Source organism: Pteropus alecto, unplaced genomic scaffold (assembly GCF_000325575.1).
Source record: "Pteropus alecto unplaced genomic scaffold, ASM32557v1 scaffold120, whole genome shotgun sequence".
In the NCBI taxonomy this organism is placed as follows: Eukaryota; Metazoa; Chordata; class Mammalia; order Chiroptera; family Pteropodidae; genus Pteropus; species Pteropus alecto.
In genome coordinates, this window is record NW_006430061.1 from 2,343,060 (window position 1) to 2,362,527 (window position 19,468).

The 19,468-nt window shown below is 44.0% G+C and overlaps 1 protein-coding gene across 3 annotated transcripts in view; it reads right to left on the bottom strand.

Annotated features, from left to right (window-relative positions):
- INSC (INSC, spindle orientation adaptor protein) overlaps nt 1-19,468 on the bottom strand; it is a 118,568-nt gene that overhangs the window by 68,041 nt on the left and 31,059 nt on the right. For 2 of the 3 annotated variants that reach the window (XM_006904746.1, XM_006904745.1), the window contains exon 1: nt 18,285-18,397. In XM_006904746.1, the coding sequence (XP_006904808.1) occupies nt 18,285-18,340 (56 nt within the window). In that variant the 5' untranslated portion in view covers nt 18,341-18,397. Of the gene's footprint in view, nt 1-18,284; nt 18,398-19,468 lie in introns of those variants that run through there. The other variant, XM_006904744.1, reaches the window with a different exon arrangement.

Below are 19,468 nucleotides of genomic sequence, written 5' to 3' on the forward strand. Positions count from 1 at the left end.
CCACTCCCAACTGTCCAGCAACAGGAGCCTTTTCCAGGGTGACAGCCTCAGAAATAAGGATGGACAAGGGGTGCCTGTGGGGAAAGAGAATATGGTTTTCTTTAAGAATGAGCTTAAAATAACTTCTATTTCTAGAGCTCGTTTAAACAGATACCTCCTCCTTCCCCCCAGGCAACAGCCAAACACACTGAGAAGAATAAATCAAGCAGATAAGTGAAGTCATGGATCTCTGCCTCCTCTTAACCCCACTCAGTGGCTAGTCCTCAGCTTCTGTCACTCAGGCACATCCCACTTAGGTCCAAGGCCAACTCTGACCAAGACAAGGGAGGACATCAGGGGCTTCTGGCCTACCAGGAGGTGGAGGGCAAGATGGGTTGACTATTCAAGGCATGGATATACCTCCCACCCAGCCTAACTTCTCCCAAGCTGCCCAAGTTACAACTAAACTATTAAGATATTAATTGTGTTTAGCTAAAGAGAGAGAGAGAGAGAGAGAGAGAGAGAGAAAGAGAAGGATAAAAAGCAGTTTTGAAGTCTCAGGAAAAGGGAAAGTAGATAAAAGCCATCGATAACAATAACTAATATTTCCTGAACTCTTATAGTGCCCCAAGGATTGTGCACTTATCATGCATCATTTTATTGTCACAATAGCATGATTAAATGCACACCCTTATTGTCTTCATTTTACAGGTGAAAATACAAAGGTGCAGAAGCTTTACATGACTTAAGAGAACCTGAACTTCCTGAAAGCAGCCTGATTCCGAAGACTGTATACGTACTGACCACACTGTACAGTTTCTGTACCTGTCTCTCTTCCACCAGACTTTGAGATATCCTCAAAGGCAAGTACAATCTGATTTATTTCAGCATCACCAGCACTCAGCACAGAGTCGTCACACATAGTAGGTATCAATAAATATTTAATTGAATCACGTAAACCAGAGACTGCCTGGAAACATGGATTGTAAGCCTTGCCATACCAGCTGAAAATATTTTCTGAATTTGCAGGGTGTTACTCAAGATAAGCATGAGTACCCTGGCCTGGTACATAGGAACTCCCTGAACTCACCCTCTCCTCCATTTTGGGACTACATTTCAGGAAATACAAATTCTGTCTTTGGCTGTGATGTCAGGCAAAGTATAGGTAAGTTCCCTGCACTGTGGTAAAAGTTTGAGAGTTGGGCAAAACACATGATAATAAAATTTTTTTGTTGCTTTAAAAAGAAATACTTGACACTGTTACCACTAGAACCAGAGAGACCTTTTGAACAAGCCTTTTTGCCAGTATTCCTATATTCTACTAAAGCAATGTTCTGGTTAGATAGAGCTTAGACCCTTAGCAACCACTGTCCCAGTTCTCAGAACTTACAGGTAAAAGGTTTTCTGGTGAGGTGTGGGTATATATACTCAAACCTTGGGAAAATGGTTGAAGGGAGATCTGAGCTCCTAGGGAAGTGTGTGTCCACACATGGTGCCAGTGACAAACATAAAATATTCTCAACCAGTTCAATAAGGTTTAAAACATTAAGCAGTGTCTCTTAGGCAGTCCCCGGTCAACCTGATTTAATAAAATGCATTTGATGCTGATCATGTGTCAGGCCTTGTGCTGGTGGTCCCCGCCTGTCCTTAGGAAGCTCACATGGTCGAAGAGGAGAGACAGACATAAACAAATGTAACCTAACCTCACTCTCATTCCAACATGATGCACCATGAGTCCCAAGTATTTCTAGGAGTCCCCAGAGTTCATCTCCTGTATATTCCTCACAAAAAGACTAGTTGTCAACCACAAGGTGGCATTGGATGCTTGGATGATTCTGTCATCCTTCCTTCCTTTAGCACCCCTACACTGGCTGCTACTCTAGTTCACAGGTCCTGCCGGTTCCACCTGGCGTGGCTGCCTTTCCTTCTGGGCAACGTCATGCTGTCTGGACTCCACTAGACGCCTCAGGCTGTTACAGTCATCGCTTCCCTTACGAATATATATATTTGCTTAGAATAATCCCTGACAGGCAATGTTATATGTGTTAGTTATTATTAGAGAGCAGTTTTAATGAAAGAAGTTGTATTATCAGAACCTAGTTACTTAAATTAAGAGAAATAAAAGTCTATAAAGATGGCAGCGGTGGCAGCATAGTTTTTCAATCTCTCCGAATCCCCACATAAAAATTGACAGAGCAATTAGATAACAAAACTGAAACCCATGGATAATATTTACAACAAAACTAGATGATAAAATATCCCCCACAAACCTCAAAATACAGGTGGGGATGAGCAGGTGGGGATGAGCCACCCATAGCTACAAAACCTACTCGGGATCATCTGCATGAGAGGAAGAAGAAGGAAGGAATAAGTTGGCCTCGGATGAGTATGAGAAAGTAGAATCCCAAAGTAGCCACTGGGTATTTATTGGAAAGCACAGTAGGACACGCTGAGAATAACAGCCGAATCTAGGAATCATCTCTCCAATATCAGGCAAGTGCAAGGCATCTGCTATGAACTCTCAAAGCTGATCCAACAGGAATCTACAACGAAGTGCCACACTGGGAATAAACTTCTGGAAGTAGAAGCAGAATTAGGCAGGACAGGGACAACAGAGACAAAGGATGTTGAGATCAATGTGAGGGGCAGAAGCCGAGCCAGGAACTCTCAGAATGCAAAGCACCAGATTTTTGAACCCAGAAACACAGAAAAACAAAAGATCATGGAGCTCTATGAACTTAGAACAGCTTTCCTGAACCCTGCCTCTCTCTACAGGTTCATGGTGGTTGCAAAGATGTTGGAGAATAATCATTCAAGATCATTAAAAAGATAAAATCAACAGGACTTGGATGTTAATCCATATGGATGATGAATGACTGGGAGTAGTCAAGGAGGTTACTCAGATTTTTTACTTGAGCAACTGAATGAATAGGAGAAACGAGTCTAGAAGACAGGAAGATGGGTTCAGTCCGAGATGTGTTGAGTCTAATGGGCCCACTGTCTCTCCCTTTGAAGATGGCCAATCTCTCTCATAGACTGAGCCTCCAAAAAACTGCATTCCAAACACTTCCCTGCACGCCCAGCATCCATGCAGAGTGGGCAGCCTACACACTCTCACAAGTGTAACTCTGAATGTCCATTCATTCATTCAATAAATATTTCCTTAGTACCTACTATGTGCAAAGAACTGTTTCAACTGCTTGGCATACATTAGTGAACATAAAAACAAACATCCCTGCCCCCGTGGAAGATAAATTATAGCAAGTTAAAGCAGGCAATAATAAATATAATAAATGTAAAAGTATGTATATGATAAAAGCTGAAAATTTCTATTAAAAAGTAGAGTCAGAATAGACGGGGACAAGACTTTTCATGTAAGAGGCAGGGAGGTAACTGCCATTTAAATAAGTGGTCAAGGAAGGCTCTTTGAGAACATCAGAGTTGAGCAAACACTTCAAGGAGGTAAGGGAATCGACCGTGATAAATTATGGGTACTGAGCATTCCAGGAAGAGGGCACAGATGGTGCGAGGTGGGTGTATGCCTGGTTTGTTGGAGAAACAGTATAGAGATGAGTGGGCTGGAGTGGAGGGAGCAAGGGAAAGATTAGTGGGAAGTACCCTCAGAGGAGGGACTCGGGTTACATGATGTAAGGGACTTGGAAACCATTGCAAGCACTCTGAGCTTCACACTATAAACAGAAGAATTCCTTCTGGAGTTATCTGAGGAATCTTGTCCAGAAGTCCTCTGGGTCCACATCCCCCCTACGCCTCTCTACAACCCTACCTGGAAGGCTCTCTCACTCAGGGCTTTGCAAAAACAACATGTAGATTAATTTAGAATGCCTTATCCTCTGCTATGCAGTGAATTGTAAACTGTTTACTAAACAGTTAACTTAACATAATTATTTATGTAACAAGCTGTAAATAACTTACAGGGAGGTTAGGTTATTAGCTTCCAACCCCTCCTCACTAATGCACCACCAGTAAAGCCCCAGCCAGTTGTGACTAAAGGAAATATTGCTTCTCTGATCTTGTTCAAATCTTCCAATGTTTTCATTGCCCTACTATTGATCCACTTCTGAATCCCACACTGAGCTGCATTGGCACAAGCCTTTCTGTGCATCGAGGTTTTTGTGTAAAGGGCAAAGAATTCTCCATCTCTCCATCTGTAACTGCTCCAAGTTCATATTTTAAGTATAGAGCCTTCACAGTGTATGGTGTTGGACAGCTCACAGAAATCCTGTCCCTAACTTGCAGCTGACCCACGTGCTCAATGCCAGAACCAGAAAGGAGGCTTTCTTCCCTTCAACGGACTCTGAAAAATGTCTCCTGCATCCGCCTATCATGCTGGGGTTGGCCTTTTTCCCTCTTCGGTCTTGTGTTCTCTGCTATCTCTTGCACTGACCCTCTGCTCCAAGCTGTAGTACTAGAAAGAGTTTTCAGATTGTTACCCAGAAGTCCCTGTTTTCATTATGCATGTCATTACCTCCAACCTACGCAGATATATGTGTGCCATAACATTTTCTGTGAATTAAACTGTTTAGTATAACATGATAAGAAAGTTGATCCTACATTTCTGATATATATATGCCTCCGAAGCCCTCGCTGCCTCCCCATTCTGTCCAGCACCCTGATAGAGTATGCTGTTGTTTATTCCAGAAAGCCAAGGAACATGAATTTGGCTCCAGGTAACCGTTTGCAGTCCAATGAGCCAATGTGTACATTTGACAACTGCCTCCTCTCAATGACTCAGAGCTCATCATCTCTACTCTGTCAAAAGCTGGCATTTTAGATGCCCTTAGAGAGAGCGGAGGCACCGCTCACATTTCCTGGCCTTTATTAACTCAGGAATGACTCATTTTTAATCTCTAAAAAGGATATACATATGTATATGCATTGCCAATATACGTATGAGAACCAGTGTGATGATATTAACAGTAAGGACACCTCACGAGAAAGCACCATCTATTACCCTGTTATGGCCTCCCACTTCCACCCCTTAATAGCTGTGCATCCTTCACATGACACTTCTCCTCTCTGAGCCTCATTCCCTGAAGAAAGCACCATCTATTACCCTGTTACGGCCTCCCACTTCTACCCCTTAATAGCTGCGCATCCTTGCACATGACACTTCTCCTCTCTGAGCCTCATTCCCTGACCTGCTCCCCCTCTCATTTCCAAACACTTCCCCAGCCACACTGAGTTCTTTTGTCCCTCTGCTGTGACTTCCAGCCTCCCAGACTTTGCACATGCTAATCCATCTCTCCCCATCTCCTCTTCACCTGCTAACACTTATGCATCCTTAAAATTTCAACCCTAATGTCTCTCGTAAAGGAAGTGTCTCTGATTCTTAGGTGAGCTCATATCCCATGTTCCCCACATGTCAGTAGCATCCTGTCTTTCCCCCATCATGACATGAGTCTCAAATGTTTAACTACTTGATTAATATGTTTTATCCACTAGACTATAAGCAAAGTAAGACCTGCTAACACTTACGCATCCTTAAAATTTCAACCCTAATGTCTCTCGTAAAAGAGGTGTCTCTGATTCTTAGGTGAGCTCATATCCCATGTTCCCCACATGTCAGTAGCATCCTGTCTTTCCCCCATCATGACATGAGTCTCAAATGTTTAACTACTTGATTAATATGTTTTATCCACTAGACTATAAGCAAAGTAAGGCGTGTGTCTGCCATATCCTCCCTGCATGCCATCCTAGCACTGAACCTCATACACTGAAGATGCCCAGTATATATTTATGAAACTGAATTATGTATCAAATGGGAGTAACAATAATCTGTACTGTTGCACCGTCTGTCTCAATGGGTTGCTGCGAGGGTCAAGGGAGATAAAAATCCATAATTATTATTGCTAACATTACTGAGGGTGGGCCCTGTGCCAACTATCATGTGGTTGGCTTCACATTTATTATGTCATTTAGTTCTCACAATGACCCTCTGAGGAGAGTCCTCATATTATCTTATTTTTGCAGATAAGGAAACTGAAGCTTGGAGAGGTTAAGGGAACTATCTGAGATCACCCAGCTTGTAAGTGGCTAAGTTTGACTCTGAACTCAGCCCATCACACTCTAGACCCCATGTTCTTAATGCTACCTCAAACTGCTTTATAAAAGGCTGTGCTCTGTCCAAATGGCATGTTAGTACCGTCAGATAAAATCGTAAGTGCATTCTCACATGCACAAACTCAGCTTTAGCTTGCCCTAAACTTTCATGGAGAAACATGGGACCTGATGTGTAGACTAAAAAGCATTTAGCTTTGTATTCTCCATTCTGTTCTCTTCATTACTTTAAGGAGAGTTTTCTTCATTGGCCAAAGTGGTACGTTTAGGAGAACTCACAGGTCTAACATGTCTGTTGCCATCCTGGTACCTCTGTGTGGTTCTAGAAAATGCAGGTGAGAGTACAGAAGTCACCACTAGAGGGCCGCCAAGAGCCAGTTTACCTAGCCCGCAAGGTTGCAGAGACTCCCCATCAGCCTTCAGCCCCAACCACTTGGACCACTTTCCTCCACCATGCTCTCAGTCTACCCCCCAAACCTCAGGCTCTGACCACAAATTACCTATCCCCACTTGTCGGCAGACTCCAGGAACAAAAGATCCTTCATGCTGGGTTGCACTAGCTGGGCTACCCTCCAAAGGGCCCCCACTAGAGGCAGAGGCCTGGAGAGGTTGCCTGTCCCACCAAGGCCCACAGCCAGTGTCTGCTGGGGTGGGCCTGAAACCCCGATGTCCCCACGTTCTCTGTGCACTTACTTATCAACCTGTTCTAGTGGCCGAGGACAAAGCTGACCAGTTGAAAATCCCAGAGCTCAGCCAAAACCCTGATCAAGAAAACAAAAAAGCACCAGGATTTCAATCTGGTGATAATTATAACAGTTGCTAATGTGTTGAGTTCCAGCAATGAGCCAGGAAGTATTCTAAGCTCCCAATCTATAATATCTCTTTTGGTCCTCCCAACCACCCCGTGAGAGAGACTATCATTACCCCCATTTACTTCTGTCGGGAGAGGTCACATGGCAAGTAAGTTGTGGAGTTACTACACCCAGCGTCTCAAGTCCAGAATCCTTGCTCTTATCAACTGAGCAGCACACTGCCATCAAAAATCTGTGAGCAGGAGAGTCTAGGATCACAGGAGGTGGGGTGTCTGACTTTGCCTGGGAATATATACACACAGGAAATGACATTTGCCCTGGTTCTTAGAGAAAAGGAATTGGACAGGATGACAAGGGCAAAAGGACTTCCACACAAATGTGAAAAGGCCTTGAGGCATAAAAATAGTAATACCACAAGACGTTTCATTGGACTCAAGCACTGAGGGCCTATGAGGAAGCGGCCAGGAAGCGGCCTAAAGAGAGAGACAGGAACCAGTAGATCAAAGACCTTGACTGAATTATAAATTTGAATTTAATCCCGAAGGCAGTATGGAGCCAATGAAAACATTTTAGAGCAGGGCAGTGACATAACTATGCAGAGAGTTAGCAGAAAATGAACCAGAGCAGTGTTAGATACTAGAGAGGAAGGTGACCTGTTGCGAGATGACGGTTATAGAACAAAGAGAGGACAGGAACTTGAAGGCAGTAACGTGGGATAGGATGCAGTGGATGGCCTGGGAGGGGGATGAGAGGATATGAGGGTAAAGGAGAGGTAAAGATCAAATTGACTCCTGGGTTTCCAGTCTGGATGACCAGTGCTGCCCTGGCCAAGATAGAAAACCCATCTAGGGAGGAGCTGGTTTTTATTTTGCTTGGTTTCAGGATGAGGCACTATGACAAGTGGAGTATACGAGGCCGCAGCAGAAGTGGGACCAGGTCCTGTAGAAAGGTCCATCAAAAAAGGCCCCAAGCTTTTCCAGAGAGGGCCCCAGACCTGGTGAACCTTGCATGGCCCCACCACAGGCCAGTCCACTCCTAGCCATGGTCACCGTGCCGCCACATAATGAGCTGCTCTTCTCAGCTTTGGAGTCTAGAGACTGTGGCTCATTAAGGTTTGGCCTGTGTTAGCACTGAGCATCCCATAATTGCATAGCATGTCTGACTCTCTGTCATTAGCTCTCTGGTTCTCTGGGCTGTGCCTCTGCTATTGGATTTGCTGATTGACCCCAATATACAAAGTCTGGTTAAGCAGGGCAGCTCTTGCTGTGTGGTGGGGGCTGTCTGCTGTCCCTGCACCCCACAACTCCCAACAGTTCAATTGTCCTCAGCCATGAACTTCGAGCTACCATCTGCCTATGCATGAAATCTTTCCTTTGCAAGTACAGACGACTAATCTGATTACTCACACAGAGGAAGGGAATTGAAAATTGAGGTCAAAACAGATGGACTGGCAATGAATCACATTTCCTTTGTGGTGGAAAACCACGACAGTCAGAAGCTGGTAGGGTCTCCAGCCAAGGAGCTGGAGGGACCAGGGGCCAGGACGGAGCTGGATTTCCTTTCTCTCCACAGTGAACTAGAATCTGAGCCTGAAGCTGTAAATATTGCCCCCACCCCTGGGAGCAGGGAGGATGTCTCAGACAGTGAGTGGGGCTCACAGGAACCCTGCCCAGTTCTGAGCAGAGCCCCTGAGAGAAGCAGATACCCACTTCCCGAGTAACCCTACTCCTTGTTCTCTGATGACAACTTTCCTGGACATCTGGAAGGAGGTGACTGAGCCACAAATCTGGGCTTTCTGGACTCTGGCAGATTCTAAACACAAAGCCAGATGTAACCACAATCATCTCCACATACCAGGCTACTGTTCGAATGATTTTTTTAAAGCTAGAATTATCCAGGGTGGAGTTGGTGTAGAAGAAGGGAGGAGCATAGTCTCAGACGAATGAATTGCAGTATGAAACAATCGGCTCCCTAAAATATTTCTAAAGTCAGGAGGAATTAACTACTCACGCAGCAAGCAGGGAGGATTATCAACAATAGAGAACTTCTGTGCACCAAGCGCTCTCTCCATCAGCCCTTATGGTGGTTTGATGATTGGCAATTACCATCCCATTTTATAGATGTGGAAACTGAGGCTTAGAGGCATTATATAACTTGTCCAAGACCTCACTGCTAATAGTGATAATAAAGCTAAAATTATTGATTGCTTATTACATTCTAGGCACTGTATTAAGGGCTTGTTTCGATCTTAATTGCTCACTTAACCTTCAAAACAATTCCATGAGGTCACATAATTGAGAGCTAATAGGTTAAGTGACTTGGCCAGGCCACTCAGTAGATAAATGGAAGTAAGACTCTAGACAGTCTGAGACTAGAGCCTTGCTTGTGACTATTATACTAGGCTCTTCGATGTCTTCAGCAATTTAGCTGATATTCAAACCTTCAAAGTTCATGGCTGAGGACAGTTGAACCTTCAAATCTACAGCCAGAGCTCTTTCTGCTATGCTAGACTGCCCTTATACGACATATTGATGCCCTTTTAAAGTTTGTGACTATGGTATGTCTAGTCATATTTCAAACCGTTGCCTCATTTTTTTTTTTTTTTCTAGAAGAGAGCTGGTTATATGTTGTTTAAAGTCAAGATAGAACTGATGGCCCACTGGCCCCATCATCACAAGTGTCTGACAAGTTTGCACCAGAAGTACTGCCGAGCAGGGAAACTGGGAAGACCACACAAAGAGGGGAGGAAGTGAGCCTCTCAGGATTCCAGCTGCAAAGAGGCCTCCCTGCTCTCTCACTGGCCTTGCCCTACTTCTGCTTCGGCCCCTAGATTGCTCCCTTTTTTTCATCAAAGCCCATCACTAAGAAAAGGTAACTGTGCCTGACACTTCAAATACCAAAGGGAAACAACTTTTTCCAGCTCAGCAGACCCATTCCCTGGCCCTCAGCTGCTAGTACCAGTTCCTCATCCCCAACTAATCCTGCCGGCCTGGCATCCAGTGTTCCCCAAAACGTCAGGAGTCAATAGTTTATGGAAATCTATGCCTATGCTCTTGTTGGCTCATTTTAATCTCTTTTTACTTCGAATAGACTTTATTCTTTCCAAGTTTAGAATTTAGATTTCTCTGCCTTACTCTATTCCACCTGCTGTGTGAAGTTGAGAGTTCTCTATAAAAGAACACTTTGCTATGCTAAGAACACTTGGTAATGGCCCTTAAACTTTGTGTCAATGTGTCAAGTACTTTGGCTCAATGTGTCAGGTACTGGGCTAAGTTCTGGAATCACAGAAGGGAGATGGCAAGAAAATAATCCCCAAGAGGGCAGAATGTTCTACTGCAGAGTGACATATTCCCTCCACCTAGCCTAGCTCCTGGCACATCATAGGAAATCGATAAATGTTTACTGAATAAGTAAATGAATGGTTATAAGTAAGCAATGATGGCTCACTGTCCTTCACATGGCATTTAGATGTAAGCAGAAAGAACTGTGGGAGCACAGAGAAGGGAGGCTTAGCCCACGTTAGGCTATCTGAGAAAGCTTCCCAGGCCAACACTGGAAGGATGCCTTCAAGTTCTCCAGCAGAAAAAGGAGAGGGTTTCAGACAGAAGAAACAGCATGTACAAAGGAGTGAAGGCATAGAACCACATGTTGAGAAAAAGGCAAGTTGCTAAGTATAATCAGAGACGTGGAGAAGAAGTCAAAAGCAAGGACTTCAAATCCTGAAGCATGTTAGAGTGCTGAGATTTATGGGTTTACCAGTATTACATCTCATCAAAACAGGGCATCCTATTCCCCTGCTGCTCCACAGAACACTTCTGGATATACCAACGGGCTTCTATAAAACCCGAACAGGGCGCAGCCTCACATGCTGGAAGGGGCTCTCATGCTAGCATGTCATCCAATTTCCATCCCAGCTACAAGGCAAACTCTAGACCTCTGTGCATTTCATAGAAAAGAATCAGAAGATCTTGTTTTAGTCAACGAGATGTCTTTTCCAGCCCTGAGACACTAAAATGAGATGTTTTTGTCCAGAAAAGGGAATAGACGATCCAAAACTCACACACAGATTCCTAGAATATTAGAGCTGGATGGGTCCCTGGAGAAACTTTTACCCACATCTTTATCCTCATATGAAGAAACTAAAGCTCAGAGAGGGGAAAAAATTGTCCAACAACACACAGCAGGTTAGTCAGGGCTGGGGAAAAAAGAAAATGGAAGGAAGGTAGGCAAGCAGGCTGGCAGGCTGGCCTTAGGCTCCTAGTCCATGCTTGCCACTGCACTCTGATCTCCTGCAAGAGATTTAATGATGAAATTGCAGACTTTTTGTCCAATGAATTTAAAACCAAGGACTAAAAATATTTCTGAATTACTATTCTTTAGAAGGAAAAAAAGTGTCTTCTCCAGCTCTCTGACTCCATTAACCAATTAAATCTTTGGCTTTCACTCAGAAAGAGTATTTAAATTAATGAAGATAAAACTCTAGCTTACCCTTTCCCTCCAAGCAGCAGTTTTCTACCAAAAAGAATGAGAATAGCTTGCTGGAAATAGTGTTCTGGAGAAAAGAACAACACACAAGCTATTTAATTTCTCACAGTCACCTGAGACTCCTCGGTCATTTGTCATTCATTCATCAAACATATGTCGAACATTTATTCATTCAACAACCACCTATTGAGATCCTACTGTTGCATTCTAATACAGGAACACAAATGTTAATCAGAAATTAATCTGGCCCTCAGGAAATTTCTCAATGAGTAGAAAAGATGATATTTACTTAAATAATTATTGTACTACTCAGGGCCTGGCCCAAAGTAAGTTCTCAGTCCAAAGTAAATCTCATTCAAATGAATTAGTGAATGAATGAAATCGATGTCTATTACAGATCATTGCTAATGAGAATTCCACTGGGGCTAGGACACAGAGTTTCTAGTACTTACTGGAGGCCAAGTGGAAGGAGGAGCTTAAGAAACGCAGCAGAGAAGGCGGGACTCCACAATGGGCGGGAGAGGGCCTGAAGAGCATTTTGAAAGCTCCATTCCTTTCTCTGGGCCTCAGTTTCCCCATCTGATTATGAAAGGAAGACACAGATGAGCTCTGAGGGAATGTCCAGCAACAACATTCCATGCTTCTATGATCCCAGTTCCTAGCACTGCATGGGAATTTAAATCCAACCTCTCTTCTTAAAAATAACTGTTGAATCATTGTCCCTCCGTCTTCACGAGGTCACGCCTGTGTTTCTGTGGATTTCTCTTGGGAGATGGGAGAAGGGAGGGAATTTGATTGTAACTTTGATTGCCCTTCCTTTTGGTTTAAACAACAGAAATATACCCAATTATCCCATTGACAATTACAGTCTGCACATTTCACCACAAGCACAGAAATCAGCCCAACGGCAAAAAAAAAACAAAAAACAAAAAAACACACACACACAAAAAAAACAGCCACAGACCCAGGGTGCACACATGTAAGCCATTATCTACGTGGAGACAGGCTGGCCTGCAACGGTCCCCACTGGCTCAGGAAAGCTAAATGGCTCCTTGCTGGCAGGCCGGGGGAGACCCAGGAGGCCGCTTACCCCTAGCTACAGCTGCACCCAGCCCTGGCTCATCTCAGGCTCCAAGCTGAACAGAAACCGTATGAGAATGTGTTGCACTCACAGCGAAGGGTCTCAAATGAAATCTGAGTTGTATACTTGATACAGATCCAGGCTGGATCAGGTCAAGAGATAAATTGGTGAGTTTCATGAAGGAAGGGATCATGCCCAATTCAGTCCCCAAGTCTCCTTAAGCAACACACAAGGTACATGATCTGCACTCAAAGATATTTGCTGAAGGCTAATGAATAAATGACTACCTGAATAAATGAGTGAATGGTTTATTTGTATAATGCCCCCAAGAGTATTGTGGAAAACAACAGACTGGATAAAGTATTGGCCAGCACGCAGTCTCAAGCACCAGCTGGGAACATGTATCTAGCTCTGCTGCTTTTCAGCTCTGTCTTTGGCAAGTCACTTAACCTCCTCCAGCCTCAATTTCCTCATGAGATGAACACTTTATGTACCGCTCAGGTTCCCCTTTAAGGAAGGATTTGTTGCTTTCAGCTGCTAGAAGTATCATTAGCTAACAGCCTCCAGCTATCAGGCCCTCAGATATTGTCTCACGGCCACCCCACCTCAAGTCATGTCCTGCCTGGAGCTGCCCACTCCAACGACAAATCAAGATGAGATGTGAAGGCCCTGGCCACTTTGGCCAATGAACAACTCTGATTGCAAAGCTTCTCATGAGATCAGCTGAGGGTGTCATCCAGCCTACATTGCAGCTCACCTTTTCCCTCTACAGAGTCCTGCTTCCTTCCTCTCCCTCCCACAAAGGCATTCCCTAACAACCATCCTGAACTCCATCTCAAAGGCTGCTTCCCAGAGAACCCAATCAATTATCCCTCATTTGCCAGCAACAGCCCCCACCATCCTGAGGACTAAATGAGTTGCTGTGTATAAAAGCACCCAGCTATAGCAAGTGCTGGAAAGAAAAAGAGTGAACCAACTTTGTTATGCAGGTTAGTAAAGTCCAGTCCTTTAGTCAGTATCCCCACCCTCATAGCGGGAATCCAGAGAGAAAATATCAAGGCATCCCAGCATCATCTGTGGTTAAGAGAAGTAGTAAAAGGAAGGAAGGAAGGAAGGAAGGAAGGAAGGAAGGAAGGAAGGAAACATCTGGACACAGTCCTGTGTGTCCATCAGATTGGGCTCCAACCCACTCTGCAGGGACCTATCCATAAAGATAGTTAAATGTAAGTACTGGGCCATAAGGATCCCTGCAGAATATGAGAGCTATGTGTGACAGTAGAAAGCTACCAACATGCTGACCATGATGGCTGACCACCATGGCTAGGTTCAACAGCACCACCACCATGCCCAGAGTCAATGGGAGGATTAACATCCCCAATGCAAAGATGGGAGCCCTGAGGCCCAAGAAAAAAACAAAAATCAGCTAAGTACATAGCAGCCACAGTCTTCTGCTCTCCAGAGAGCTAATCTCCTGCCCTCTTCACTCAAACCAATAAATCCTTGAACTTCCAGGGAGGTATTTGGACCTGAGCTTGCAAATGTTTCCACAATTGAGGGATGGAGGGAGGGTTGGTTACTATCAGTGGAATGGCCTGGTGAAGTGTGGATTGCGCCCTGCCAAGTACTTTGGGCCCTAGACAGACCTCCCTTCCTGAACCATAGCACTTACACAACCTTTTAAAGCAGTGATCTCTGCTGCCCTGTTTTAGAATTTAAAAGTGGTGCTCAGACAGGTTAAGGAGCAGCCAAGGGCACATGGCTGGTAGGAAGTGGAGCTGAGATTTGAGCCCAAGTCCAATTCCAAGGCCTGTAAGCTTCCAACCACTTAGGCTCACATTAAAGTTTCCAACAGTAGGGTTTTATATTTTGACTTGCTTATTTTATTAGTCTTAAATATGAAAGCTTTCCAGGAAATTCAGATACAGTTGGAAGAGAACCTATCACAGCCTCTCCTAATGCCCAGGACAGTTCAACATGGGACCCCAACCCCTGGCCTAGGACACTGTTGCTCCCTGCCTTCTACTCTCATCTAGGAGCCGGCACCTAGAAAACCCCTTCTGATGCTCTTTACTCATAAGGGTCTCGAACACCAAAGGCCTAATACATATGATTCACCCAGCTGGCTGGATGATCTCACACAACTTGACAGCATTTATTTATTTTGTACATTCAGGTGAACAATGGCACTACAGAGTGAAATTGAGTTTCAGTAAAATACAACAGAAAGAAGTCAATTATCCAGCATTAATTATTTATCTGGGGACAATTAACCACGGTTTTACTCCCCATGAAAGAGGCCTCTGCAACTTGGAACGAGAGGAAAGAAGAGGTGGCTGCTATTGTCTGCTCATAATGCAGCATCAGATTGGATAAATTAACCCCTCTGACATCCTGTAAATACACATGAGCCTGCTCTGTGAATATGGCCCATGCTCATAGAACACACACGATTGAGAGGTTGGTAGGCACAGGAACTGCATTCCCCCAGTGTCCTGCGAAGGCCTGGCAATGTCATACTGTGGATATATTAAAGAAAATACCACCTTCTCTTTTCAGCTCACTCTGCCCTATAAGAACTGTAAGAATGAAGATATTCTAAACAAACATTTTCTCAAGTTGCAGTGTTTATGGTCAGCAGAACTCTTGGAGTCAAGTTAACCAGGGGTTTTCCTCTCAAGGTATTAGCTCAAGGTATATATCAATTAGTAACCCTAATCTGCCTCCAAAAAAATACAATAACTCCCCCTTATTTGCAGGGATACATTCCGAGACCCCAGCGTATGCCTGAAACCACGGATAGCACCAAATTCAATATATATTATGTTTTTTCCTATATATATACACCTGTGATAAAGTTTAATTTCTAAATTAGGCACAGTAAGAGATTAACAATAATAACTAACAATAAAATATAATAGTTATAACAATAACAAGTTATGTGAATATGGTCTCTCTCTCTCCCCTCCCTCAAAATATCTTACTGTTCTGTACTCACTCTTCTTTTTGGGATGATATGAGTTGATACAATGCATGTGTGATAAGATGAAATGAGGTGACTCATGTAAGCATCGTGACTTCCTGACGATACATAACAAACAGTTTACAGCTGCTCTTTGCATACTGGAATTGACAGCATCACCACTAGTGCGCTTTGGGGACATTATTGAATAAAATAAAAGTTACTTGAACACCAGCACTGTGACAGTCAATCTGATAACTGAAGTGGATACTAAGTGACTAATAGGCAGGTAGTGTCTACAGCATGAATATGCTGGACCAACGGATGACTCATGTCCCAGGCGAGACAGAGCAGGATGGCACAAGATTTCATCATGATACTCAGAACAGCATACAATTTAAAATTTATGAATTGTTTATTTCTAAAATTTTCCATTTAATATTTTCAGACCTCGGATGACTACAGGTAACTGAAATCCAATTTCTAAATCACTTTTGTGTAATTTAATTTCCTTTTATCCTTATAACTTCTGAGGAGGTTGGAAATGGGAGAGATCAGTGTCTCTCAGGGGCTGAAAAGGTGCCAGGATCTGCTCTACCTTGGCCCCGTATTCTCTGCTCTGAAAAACCTCTTCTTCATCTGGAGAAGTTAACAATAATGGAGCATTTCCTATGTGCAGGCAGGTGCTTTATACATATTATCTTAAATTATTGTAACAACCCAAAGATGTAAGTATAAATATCCCCATTTCATAGTTGAAGAAACTAAAGCCCAAGGTTACAGCTAATAAGTAACAGAACCAAGAATAAAGTTGAGGCAGTCCCAACTCTAACCACTGTCTTAAACTGCCCCGTGATGACAGATTCCCCATGCCCAGGTTCTGATCTGACCGGCCCAGTACCCATGAGGCTCTGTGGAGGAGTCCCAAAGCACTATAGCCAGAGCTGCTACTGCCCATCTGGCTACATAGGTATGGACCTGGCTGGGACATGAGCTGGGAAGACTAAGATTCCATTTCATCTAGATCAGTTCTACTTTCCCCTGGTTTAAAATATTAGGCTGCTGGGAGTCTCTGTCTGTGATTTATTTTTTCAGTGAAGTCACTTGCCAAGAGGGATCAGGGAGAGATTCCTGGAAGAGTTCCCTAAGACCACCTACCTGAAGAGCCACAGTGGACCTCTGACATGCAGCAGGCACTTGATAAACAATAGCTCCCCCTACGTAGCTCTCACTGCATGACAGATACTCTGCACATATTAACTCATTTAATCCACACATCCACCCTATGAAGTAGGTATTATTATCACCCCTGTTTTATACATGAGGGAACCAAGGAGCTGATGGGGTTGAAGAAATTACACAGGTCACACGGTTAGAGGTAGAGTCTGGCTTCAAAGTCAGGCAGTCATGTGTTCAAAACTGATGATGCTCATCTCCCAAAAAGCCATCGGCCATTCCAAGCCAAGTTCCCATCTCTGAGGACTCTCATACATCCTGACAGCTTTGATTCTCATGACCTCTGACTTAGGCGCATTACGTGGAAAGGTATTTGGGCCCCAACAGGATCCCTTATTCTTAGCATCAGGCTACACAGGAAATTCTGATCTACGATTCTAATTCTGATCTACATTTCTGTGCTCTCAGTCCTCATTAACATGCACGTGCTGTTTTCATGCCCTTAAAGCATTTTCTATAATGATGACTTTGGTGGAGCAGACTGATGTCCCCATAGAAGTTACCCCAGCTCTAGTAGACTTTTAGCAAATATTTAGGGGTTTTTTCTTCTAATTTTGAAAGCAATGTACATTTTTTTAAAAAAAGTACTCAAAGACCAAACACACAATATAGAAATAAATGATATAGTCATTTGTAATGCCCTATATTCTGGTGGGAGGTTAAGGACAAAGTAAAGATAAGATGTCAGTGACACATGCAATACATAAGAGACAAAACAAAAAAGACTTAAGTTTTGCAAGAGTTACTTGGATTCTTGTTTCTCATCAAAATGTCTCGGGGGAGGAGAAAAAAAGGCTAGGCAGAAGCCCTGAGCATTCGGGTTGCAAAGTTCCTCTAATTAGTTTGTTCACTAATGTAGAACAAACTTGCATTAGTGTGACCTGCCTTCCCAGTTTGCCCAGGATGGAAGAGTCTCCAAAAACATAGAACTTTCAGTGCCCAAATCAGGACAATCCTGGGCAAATCAGGACATTTGATCACCAGAGATTTGTTGCCCTCATACTTTTACCTTTGGTTCTGGTTCTGGTTCTGGCTTCCAGGACCATCCACGCCCTGTGTGAAGGCACCTCTGGAGTCCCCAAGTCTCTCTTTTTTCTAATCTCATCATCTGGGCTTCACCTCTGCTCAGTGTAGCCCTCCCTTATGCCCCTGGCCCCCTACTGCCCAACTGAGGGCAATGAGTATTTCCCAAGGATCATCTCTGTGTTTAATTCTCTCCCTGGTGTTCTTGGGGAAAGTGAAGACACCTAAGGGTAGACTGACCCTTCCAAGAATCTCAGAAAGGACCTTCATTAATCCTGAGGACTCCTGGCCCAGCGACCCCAGAGTCCAGGCCTAGACAGGATCAGGGCCCCCCTCTGGGCTTCCTATCTTAGCAGCACACTCCATTCGATTATTTGCTTCATCGTCTGCCTGGATCTTAGATTGTAGCTCCTTGGGAGATAGGACCTGCCTGACTCCTCCATGTCCCAGGGCCCAGTTCCATCCATATTTGCTGAAGGAACCTGGTGTTCCCAATATCTTGTCCTAAGCTTCCTCCCCAGGACAGTGCATGGAGAGAATGGGCACCTACAGTCTCAGGATCCCAGGGCTGGGCCTCAGCCAAAGTCCAGATGGAGAAGGTCTGGCCCTGAGAGACAGCTATGTGACTTACCGCTGACCCGGCAGGGGGATGGAGTCCAGGTGGCAGCCTCCTGGCAGAGCCATCATGTTGATTCCAATCTGCAGCAAAGCTTGCCCACAGCGGTCGGGGCCCTGGAAAGAGACGCAGGACAGGGTCAGTGAGGGCCCCAAGAGAGGATGTGTAATCACTTTCTCTTTTGGACCCTGGTCACAAGGGGTCAAGGCAGGTGTGGAGGAAGGGCCTCTGCTTTTTGAACCAGTTTACACTCCATCGTCCTCACACAAGTAATGCAGAACTCATATTTGATCTCGGTTCTAAGCGCTTAGCCCACTATGAATCCGACAATCTTTTATCTCTCAATGTCGAATATGTCCCTGACTCATTTTGCTTTGTACCAAATATTGGTACACACAGACCAGCAAATAATGCATGGGAAAAACTTATACTTAAAAAGCATCTATGGTTTCAGATACTTAAAAAGTATCTAAATGCACATTTAACTGGGCATCCTGTATTATTTGCTAAATCTGGCAACCCTACATGCTAATTTTGTAACTATATACCATCACAGCACTGGGTTATTCACTTTGATTATGCCTGGAACATGTGATTCTGTAATGGGCATGATGGTTGCTTGCCCAAATCTATTCCACTTCACATGACATAATTTCACCCAAACTGCCAGTAATTAGTTCAGGAATAGGCATATGACTCAATTCAGACCAATGAGCCATGACAGAATTGCTTCTAGAAAAAATTTTCTTTCTCCTAACTGTGAGCCACAAGGTGAAACAGTATCTCTCCCATTAGAGCTGAACAAGGAAGCATATTATTTCATTACTACTAGAGACCACCTTACAATCAAGGGAGGACCTAGCTAGAGAAGAAAGCTGGCACACAGAGAAAAAAAATCTGGGTCCTTGATCACTGAACCACTGAATCAACCAACCCTAGAGCAAGGCCCACCTCTAGGCTTCCTATTATGTAAAATAATAATGTTCTTGCTGTTTAAGTGAGGATTTGGGCTCTGTACAGACAACAGCAGCCTAACTGATAAAGGTGAACCAAGGGTTCCAATCCCAGCACCAAGGAGACATTTGGCTTGCCTGTGCTTCATAGGTTGGATCAAGACAATAGCAACCTTTTCCTCCATAAAACCAGCTGCCCACCTGTTTGTCTCCTTCTACCTTGCTTTGTTCATTCTCCATTCCTGC